General features: G+C 42.9%; 1 protein-coding gene across 1 annotated transcript; it reads right to left on the bottom strand.

Moving 5' to 3' along the window:
• Nucleotides 1–5,258: 5,258 nt before the first annotated feature.
• Nucleotides 5,259–9,601, bottom strand: LOC117460049 (arylsulfatase I). The gene is made up of 3 exons (XM_034101267.2): nucleotides 9,057–9,601; nucleotides 7,900–8,232; nucleotides 5,259–7,611 (listed from the first exon to the last, which is right to left on the bottom strand). The coding sequence occupies exons 1-3, from the start codon at nucleotides 9,353–9,355 to the stop codon at nucleotides 6,525–6,527; spliced, it is 1,719 nt and encodes a 572-aa protein (XP_033957158.1). The 5' UTR covers nucleotides 9,356–9,601; the 3' UTR covers nucleotides 5,259–6,524.
• Between the last annotated feature and the right edge of the window lie 431 nt (nucleotides 9,602–10,032).

Genomic DNA, 10,032 nt, shown 5'->3' with positions numbered 1-10,032 from the left:
GCTGCATGCTCACTGTATTATGGTTTTCATTTCCTAATCTGGGCCTAGTAAAAAAAGGAGCGTTAGTCACAGCTGAAAATGTTGAACCAGGATACAATAGTAGTGTATATAATTTGAACACTTCTGCTGTTTATTACTCATGGTAATTCATAATCAACAACGAAATGATGTTTCAAATATATAACAGAAACCTGCAAATGACAATAATCATAAAAAAAGACGCATTCAGTGTGCTATCAAAACAATTGTACATATTTATTTTTAAAGGTGGATCAAATGTATTCATTGCAATGTGACATCAGACTGAGGATATACTGTATATGGAAAAACGCTTGATTCCACAGATTATGATTGCACAGCTACATCTTAAAAACGTTAAATTAGCAGAAAAATGATCTTGAATTTGTATAGGCTTTCACCGTTACTGAAAAATGCACATACCTCACTTTTTATCTATTAACAGTGAATCTGCCTCCATAGTGCTGACAAAGCTTTATCATTGAAATACATGTTTTGTATCTTCTCACTTTCACCACACAGTAACCAGAGTAGAGTCTGTTTCAGGGAGTCGAGGCTTCGATCTGACTCGTGTGCAGTTTTAGGGATTTTAACTGTAAGATGGAGCATTATTGTATAAGAGACAGGGAATTATATGTGTTATGTAACAGCCTGCTGCACTGTAAAGGTTTATCTGAGCTTTCATGAATATCTCATGAAGGGTATTAATATATCCTCTTGGCACCATGTTTAAGTGTGTATGTGTGTGTGTGGGTGATTACAGCTGCACTCTCCAGTGATGTGCTTACTGTGTCTCTCACATTCATACATTTATTTTTGGGTCAGATACAGCAATGATTAATCTACACATGATTTAAGATAGACATATTTAGTTAGTCCAATATGATGAAACAGTATATTGGTAACATTATATTACATTATGTTAAAATGCAGATGGAGTTGTACTGCTCTCGCACATGTTCAAATTTCACACAAGCTTTGAGCAATTTTAAGACACTCTTATGAACATTTGAGGTTTAGTGTTTTTGCTTCACATTGTTTCCGTTTATCTTTATAAACCCACTGTACGCAAACAATGCAACAGACTAATTAAGCCTCTAGCTGGTGAACATAACATTTAGCAGCTAAAGAGTCACCCCTCAGGAGTTGGAGGAGACCCAAAATGGAGCATCAACAAAAGTGAATATTGGACTTTAATTAACCGGCTCGAGACATAAATAAAAAATAATTTATATCTGTGGTTTGGGGTGTAAATAGGCAATATCGACTGAGGTTTGTGGAACCAGGTTTAAGGACTTCTCATCCATGTTAGTTTCAAATGTATGATCAAAAACACCCGTCACTTTCTACTATTCCTGTGTATGCATGTTGGTCCTGTTCCCTGTTGCCAGCATTGCTAAACAGTGCAATTGACAGTACTAAAAGGTAATGTGCATTTCAATATAAAACAGACAAACATTGGGCAACTTTTCTATCTTTTACCTAAATAAAAGAGCCCTAAGCCCTTCAATATGTGAAAATGCAAACATGTGCATCTCCTTTCTTTTCCTCCTTTCTCTTCTTGCCGCTGAGCTGTGAGTCTATATCTGGAACAATGTTGCCGGCACTTAATGAGTGTTTGCAGTGAGCACAGGAGCAGTGCGACCAGTCTCTGACATAATTGCAGGGAGTCGCTTCGTTTGAAAGCCTAACGAGCGAGGGTGCAGCAGGTATTAATTGCTGAATTGCTATGTTTCTTGGTGATGTGCCCGTCACAGGAGTCTTGGACAGGCTGCAGTGGCAGGTTGAAGGGTGGGCGGTAATAGGGCCATTCTCAAGCTTTCAGACTTGTATACCATGAAAATGAAGCAGTGTCTACTGGAAATCCTGTGTCACAAGAACAACACAACCCCTATGAGGTCTGTTAAATGTCTAACTCTGAGTATTTCAAGTAAGTATGTTAGAAGCCTGAGAATGACAAACTACCATAGAAAAGGAATGATTAGGAAAGAGGGAATATAATGTACTTTAAAGACATTTTCTTCAGCCTAACTGTGAGTAATCTTGCAATCTCTGCTGTATTTAAAGAATTTTAAAGAAGTCATACATAAGATATAAAGTGATCAGTGATTCAGTATCATCCTCCTCTACCACCCACATAGCACCAACAGGCTTCATTTTGATGAAGTAATTGCCTCTTATTAGTAATAACTCGCTGTATTGTCTTTCTGTTTGTACTGTACAACCTCATCACATGACACTGCATTATTTAACATTTGAAGAATAAACCGTCCAGGCATGGCTGAATAAAGAGCTAAAATCCCCAAAACCCCCGAGACATTGCTCAATTGTTATGTTGAGTTACATACTGTACATTACATTGATTATGTGAGGTCATCATCTATAGTGAGAATAATAAGGTTGTTAATTGTCCCACAAGAAAAACGAACATGCTGCTCATAATAACGTCTCTAATGCACACAATTGACTATTTGTGAACTTCCTCGCAGCGATGAAACTTTAACAGCAGTGTTGTGGAGCCACACAGGCCGAAGGGGAGTGACTCATTCTGCAGGAATGTTTTCAACTTGGCTCTCGGCTGCTCTACGTATCTTTGGACAAGCCTCTCCCTGCTCTCACTGACCAGTAACATCACTCGACTGTTATGGTTTTGAGATGTGTGTATGTGTATGTGTATGTGTGTGTGTGTGTGTGTGTGTGTGTGTGTGTGTGTGTGTGTGTGTGTGTGTGTGTGTGTGTGTGTGTGTGTGTGTGTGTGTGTGTGTGTGTGTGTGTGTGTGTGTGTGTGTGTGTGTGTGTGTGTGTGTGTGTGTGTGTGTGTGTGTGTGTGTGTGTGTGTGTGTGTCAGGGAGTGACCACTGTCAATACCAAGCACAACGCCCAGAGGTCAACACTTCCTATCTGCTGTTGATCTGCCCTGAAACAGCTCCTTCGGTTCAACAGTTTGGGAATAGTATGTCACAGAGAGTACATTAGAATGGGTCTAATACCTTCCTCTGTCAATTACTAACTTGGTCCCAAATAAGCATTTCATAGCACATCCAGCATTTAATGGGCTCCCATTTACGGTGCAAGAATCTAAAGCAAATGTGTCCCCATTGCGTAATTGAAACCACCCTGTCTCACCGAATGAGAAATGTGGCTTTGCTATGTCTGGAACACAATGTCCATCTGAAGATAATAAAACAAGTTTCTTGAGCCCATTGTGTTCACGACTTCAGCAAATATCTAGAGAGAGTTAGCCTTACCTTCCACTGATTATCCAACAGTGGATATGACAGCTCCCTCCCACGTACTGGAAAGCACTGTGTGTTTGTGTGTGTGTGTGTGTGTGTTACACCTCCTCCGTGATTTATATCTTCTGACGGTGCCTTATTTCTGCGGGCCATCACTGTATACTGGGAATCAGATGTGTGGGCATCTAACGATTGTCACATGTACGGGGCTCTGAGCGTCCCTGAGCAACATTTCGACTGTTAACCCAAAGCAGTCTCATCAAATCTCATCACTACTTTACACCGTGTGAGGTATTTTCTGTGTGTGTCTGTTGCATACACATATATATATATATATATATATATGCGAGGTGAACAAAGCGCCTTCAGCTTCAATGCTCCTTGGAGTGATGTCATATAAGTCATGAACTATGTGCAGATGGAGACTCTTTGGGAAAGAAAGCCTCCAGTTGTTTGATTTCCAGTACTGCTCATAAAGATGGATGGAGGTCACTGACATAGAGTTTCTCCTGGTATTTGAGAAACTGCTCTTGCATTGCTAGGGCAGTGTGTCTCTAAGTGTGGACACGTTCTATCTCTGTGCTTTTGTTATGCTATGGTTTCTACGACGCACAAGTCTATATCATTTCTGTAACCTTTCCAAACCGAATATAGTGAACATGATATCTGTTTGTTTGTTTGTTTGTTTGTTTGTTTGTTTGTTTGTTTGTTTGTTTCCTTTTCTTTGTGCATCACTCTTTGGCTGACTGAGAGAACTATCCGCTTGTTTGATGAAAAAAGGAATGTCCATTAAGAAATGTTCACAATTATAAGTACAAGGTCTAAAAGGCTTTTGTTAATATATCATTCCCAAAAACGAATCGTTGTGTGTTATGTATACAAAAAGGATTTTATGAAAGAACAAGATATTTTAATCATATCTCCAAGCACTTCAGACATTACAGCCCCCCCCCCCCCCCTGGGGAACTCTCTCTTTTCCCCTCCACTCTTTTTATTTAACTGTACACTGCAGAGCTCTGAGCAAAAACATGGATAATGCTTCTAACTCGATCTTCCATGAGCACAAACAAGTGAGTAGGACGAGGAGCAAAATGAGTGAGAAAGACAAGGGGGGTGGTGTGCAGAGGGAATGAGCAAAGAGCTGAGGGATACATGCGGGGAGGGAGGAGGAAGCAATAAGAAGGACAGTTGAATATTCATTATTAGGCCGTTAGGGAGATATCTACAGCGCTGTTGCTACAGTGTGTGGGATTGCTGCCGACACTCACTCAGAAACACGTCTCCATCCACACACACGTATTGAAACACACAGCTAAAGGCTGGAATGAGCTGCTGCTATCAGAAACAATCAGATCAATGTTGAGGCTGTTTACTGTGTTTACGTGTCGTTAGCGACCAAGCAGCACCGCCTATGATTCATTTCTGTTAAGCTACAGCACAGCAGCAGCATCTCCAGCAGACAGATACATCACGCCCAATTAAACAGCATGAGCCCAAAACGGCGGCTTTCCCAGAACAGTGAACCTAACAATTACTTTCATATTGGATGAGTCTGCACGCCACGATCCAAGTCCATTTGCAATGTTCAGTGCCAACAGGGGAGTGGGGAGCTCATTTATTATGCATTATCACAATGTCTTCCTAACCTTAAGAGTGGTCAACTAATAAAGCATTGAACATTTTTCCCTTTTTGGATTTCCCATTTTCTGTAGTGTGTTTTTGTGCATTTAAGTAGGCTGCAAAGGTCACGCCACAGGGAGTTTCTCTCCCCCACACCCCCCTCCTGCCTGAAACGCCACCATTGGAATCCTTTGTTTTCTTCTGTAACATAGTGACATCAAAATGTAACACTTGAGCTTTTATAGTGCTCCAACACATTGTACTCGATAGGCTACGGGTAGCGACATCTCCTAAGTGGTTGACCAATCACAACAGAGCCAGCCTTTTGCTTACATGGTTTTATTTAGATTATTTAAATCAGGTTACATGATAGTATCAGCCACTGACCTCTGTTGGATATCGTGTTGCGGTCAGAGGTCTTTCAATCTCAGAAGTGAATAGTATAGCCCCTAAACAAAAAAGTCAAGATGACATTTGACCAAAACAGCCCCTCGCAGGCGTCTTTGTGTCAGAATGATGAGACATTGAGAAGTCATCCTCCATTTCTTCAGGCCTCATTTCCAAAGGCACAAACTCTATTTGTATTATTCAAACTATTCATGGATACTGGCATATATGCACAATGACACACACATTGCTCCCAACGCTGTGTTACGATGGCTGAAAGTCACCCTGCTTTAGTTTGGCTGCAGGACACTGAGTGAGTCCGCCTGCTCAGCCCTGTTTGCTTTTCTATCAGGCTGCCTGTTTATCTGCCGACTTTCAGTATTTGATCGTGGCTCTATCTCGTCTATCTGACCTGCAGGCTTGTCTGGTTTTTTGTTTGTGTCTCCATCCACCTTTTCCATTTCAGATCCTCCTGGTAAAGCCTTCCATATGCTTCAAATAAGGAATTAGATTATTGGAAACCATCAGAAAACCCTGCTCCAACAAATGTATGATGTTGTAAAGCAGGGGTGTCAAACTCAAGGCCCGGGGGCCAAATCCAGCCCGCGACTTCATTTTATGCGGCCCCACAAGAGCTTGCAAAGAACGGTTACAGGCTGATTTACAGAAGCACACAAACTACATGTCCCACAATGCATCTCTCATTTGACTTTTTTCTCAGAATTACTTTTATTTCAAGATTTCACTTTTTTCTTTTTAAATCATTTTGTGACATGCTCACTGAAGAGACTTGCAATTATTTTTCCTAGACTTCTGCTTTCAGACGTAGTTAATTATGAAGTTATTACCCTGTCCGATAATAATCCAATGCAGAGGCAATAACATTATTTTATATATATAACATATTTATTTATGCATTTTTATATAGTCTTAAAGTTACAACCGGCCCTTTAAGTGCAACCATAATGCTGATGTGGCCCATGGTGAAATTGAGTTTGACACCCCTGTTGTAAAGTGTCCACTGGTTCTTGCAACTTTCCAAAATCGTACAAAACCAAAGAACACCCCATGATTGCCTTTGAGGAGAGACTATCTACTAACTGCCTATCATTTTATCCATTTGATAGATTGTGTCCCAACGCATCATTTGTTGCCCCCTGATTGTGGCCATTCAAAACTGTTTTTCACATTTTTACCTTTAGATGTGTTCAAATTCATTTGAAGCATACTGAAACATTTAATAATTGATTCTGGATGAGATGTTTAGGAGAACAATGTTTTCCTCTCCAGGCGTGAGGTCACCTTTCTGAACAGGGCTTTTAGTTTGCATACTTTGCAGTGTTTAATCTTCATCATCTTTTCTATTCTGCCATCCCCCTTTCCATTCTCCCCCTCCTGTCCCTCCAGGCCCAGCCAGGGGCTCCACACCCCTCCATGGAGCTCAGGGTCAGCCATGGGATCGTCTGGTGGGTTCCTAGGCATCACAGCTGTCAGGTTGTACTCTGCCAGCCGAGTCAGCAGATGTTTCACCACCTCTGGATGAACCTCTGCTAGGTCGGACCTCTCGTAGGGGTCAGAGGTGATATTAAACAGCCAAACTGACTTCCCCACCTCATTGCGGCGCTTCTCCAGTTTCTGCCATCGCTCTGGACCACCGGGAAGAGCGTGTGGGGGGATCCAGTCCCCGTCACCCACATTTCCTGTCAAAAGCTTCCAGTCTCCAACTCTTATGGCTGCCCTTACGGCTGTGTCCCAGATCCCAAATCCATTGAGTACCAACGCCTTGTCATATGGCTCCCCGGGCTTCCTGGAGACTGGGTCAATGTTGAAAAGGATCTCAGTGCGAGGGGAAGGCCAGCCCTTGCTGATGGTCTCCCACACATCGTGACCGTCTAGGCTGTGGTTGGACTGCGGGGCCCAGGCTAGCCCCAGTAATGTAGGGAACCAGTCTGAAACATGGATCAGTGCTCTGCTGACTACACCCTTCTTCTTCAGGAGGGGACTGTGGACGAAGCCCACAGCCCTGATGCCCCCCTCCCAGTAGGTTCCTTTCCCACCTTTTAGCGGCCAGTTGCTCCCCCCAGAGAGTGGCTGCCCTCCGTTATCAGAGGAGTAGATCAGTACTGAGTTTTGGTAAAGCCCACTCGTCTTCAGTTCCTGAACTACTTTTCCAACGCCTTCGTCCAGGCAGCTCAGCATGGCTGCGTAGTGACGCCGGAGACGATTGCCCTGAGAGTCATAGTGATGCAGAAAGTGATCTGGTACCTGCAGGGGTGTATGAGGGGACTGAAAGGACAGATAGAGGAAGAGCGGTTTGAGGGGGTCGTGGCTCCTCAGGATCTGCTTCACTCTGGTAAAACAGAGGGAACAGGGGAAGGTTTTATACGTTGTTGGTGACACTTTTAGGATGCGCATGTTCATAATGCATTATAAACATACTGAGATACAATTAGCTCCTAGCACTGTATAATCATAGTTATAAGCGATCATAAATACAAATTATATAGCAGTTTATAGAAGCATTATGAACAATTATGAGTACTTTTATTATACAGTTCTATAGGCGAATAACAACACATTATAAGTATAATTATAATGCATCACAGACATGGGATCAACATTTGATCTTGATGCTCACCTGTCTACGTAGAGCAGGGTGGAGTAGTTGCCAGCCATCTTCCAGGCAGGCTTGTCTCCTTCATGCAGGTCGAATCCACAAGCCTGCGCTCCGTCACAGCTCCGGTAGGTGAAGTGGTCTCCGCTGCCAGTCAGAGTTCCCATGAAGCTCTGGAAGCCCCGACCGGTCGGCAGGCAGCTCGGCCTGCAGAAGCCCAGGTGCCATTTCCCCACCATGTGCGTGGCGTATCCTGCTTCCACCAGGCGCTCTGGGAGGGTGGGGACGTCCGCAGGCAGGCAGAGAGGTTGACGTGATCGGATGATCGAGTGCTGGAGTCCGGTGTGAATTTGGTAGCTGGTAAGACAAGTGGCAAGTGTCTTGATAAGATATGTACAACACAATAGTGGGACATTTCGGAAATGATTCAAGAAATATTGCATCCTTGACTAATATTGTTACACAGCCTCAAGACAATAGGAGTTACAGACTAATGTTATATATAAATAAAAGTACACTGTTATGATCTTTTTTGTTGTACCTTTCTACCTGCAAGATGCCTCAAGCTCTTTAATCTGCACTGAACATATGTTGGTGTTGTTCATGTTGCCATTTGTCCAGTAATCAGCAGAGATAACAAAAACTCACATCAAACAACAGAACAGACTGAAATGTACAAGGTGCTTTGCAAAGAGCTATGATTTATTTTACTGTGGGTTTTGTTGAAACTCGTAAAGATCAGTCCGATTATGTAATGATGTGAGACAGCTGTCAGTGATATACCTCTCCAGCAGTATACACACTGTAAAGTAAACAAAACAAAACATCTTGATCTAACTATTTGTAGAAATGAGACTTAAAATAAAGTTTTTCTTCCATTAAGTGGGAATTCTCTCTTTGTTTCTTCTATCTCCCTCCATGAATCTGAGTATATTTTGTTGTAGTGATTAGACAGGATAAATAATTGAGTATCTGATCTTGTAACTACTGTTGGTGCTTTTATTTGACGGCCTTTCTTGTTCTGAAAGCGGCCCATCCATTACTGAATAGACCATTAGAGATGTAAACAAAAGACAAAAAGCCTATAAATCCTGCGCATAATCCCATCATACGAGAGTAGATGCGGTAACTGAATCCTTTTCACATCGTAATATTATTGTAAGAATGAGGTAGTTACTCACCGCCCTGTCATGAGTTGACTGCGAGAGGGGGAGCAGATAGGCTGCACGTAGTAGTTTTCCAGTTTGACCCCCTCTGCTGCCAGCTTATCCAACACAGGAGTGTGGATGTCTGAGCCATGGTAGCCAATGTCTCCGTAACCCTGGTCATCCACCATGATGAAGATGAGGTGGGGGGGCCTGGCTCTTTTCACCCCATCTCTGCCAAAACTGCCATCCGTAGACTTGTGTTTACCCAGGCAACCACTAAGCAAGGTCCCCCCAATCACCAGGAACAGCACAGAGCAGAAGCCTCCCCTCATCTCCAGATATCTACTTAAGTCTGATTTTGTCTGTTTTCTTTTCTGCTTCGTCAGCAGTCCGTGAATCTCATTCCAGATCGCGAGTGCAGAAAATGGCCAGATCTGTGTGTCCGAGGAGCTCGTCCGAAGGTCTTATCTGCCCATTAAGTGAGAGTCGTCATTTTTGTTCTGGGGCATATTCCTGGTTTTGTGAGATGGGGTTGAGCTTGTGCCAGCTTCTGTGGTGGGTGGAGACAAAATGCTGTCTCTAAGATGGGCAAGAAGGTGGTGGAGGTAATGCATGTGTGAGTATGTGAGAGAGAGAGAGAGAGTCTTTCCTTTTTGCAGTACCCTGCTACATTCCTCTGTATTTACAGGCGCCTCACACCATGGCTGGGAAGACCTGGGCAACACACACACACACACACACACACACACACACACACACACACACACACACACACACACACACACACACACACACACACACACACACACACACACACACACACACACACACACACACACACACACACACACACACACACACACACACACACACACACCAGACAGGTACTGTATACTGTATATACACTATACTGTCTACAGTATAGCCGGACATTATAAAACACAAACTCAATCTGTATTCACTGCCAACATTACAGGAGGGAGTTTAACATTTCATGATGGCAAAGTAA

This window comes from Pseudochaenichthys georgianus, chromosome 15 (genome assembly GCF_902827115.2).
Source record: "Pseudochaenichthys georgianus chromosome 15, fPseGeo1.2, whole genome shotgun sequence".
NCBI lineage: Eukaryota > Metazoa > Chordata > Actinopteri > Perciformes > Channichthyidae > Pseudochaenichthys > Pseudochaenichthys georgianus.
This window is presented reverse-complemented; position numbering and strand designations above follow the sequence as displayed.

What these genes read in the sequence shown, in the direction of transcription:
- LOC117460049 (XM_034101267.2), bottom strand. Translation starts at nt 9,355, where the DNA reads ATGAGGGGAGGCTTCTGCTCTGTGCTGTTCCTGGTGATTGGGGGGACC. An exon ending in AGTCAACTCATGACAGGGCG is followed by an intron (nt 8,233 to 9,056) that starts GTGAGTAACTAC and finishes TTGTCTTACCAG; the next exon opens with CTACCAAATTCACACCGGAC. An exon ending in ACCCTGCTCTACGTAGACAG is followed by an intron (nt 7,612 to 7,899) that starts GTGAGCATCAAG and finishes CTGTTTTACCAG; the next exon opens with AGTGAAGCAGATCCTGAGGA.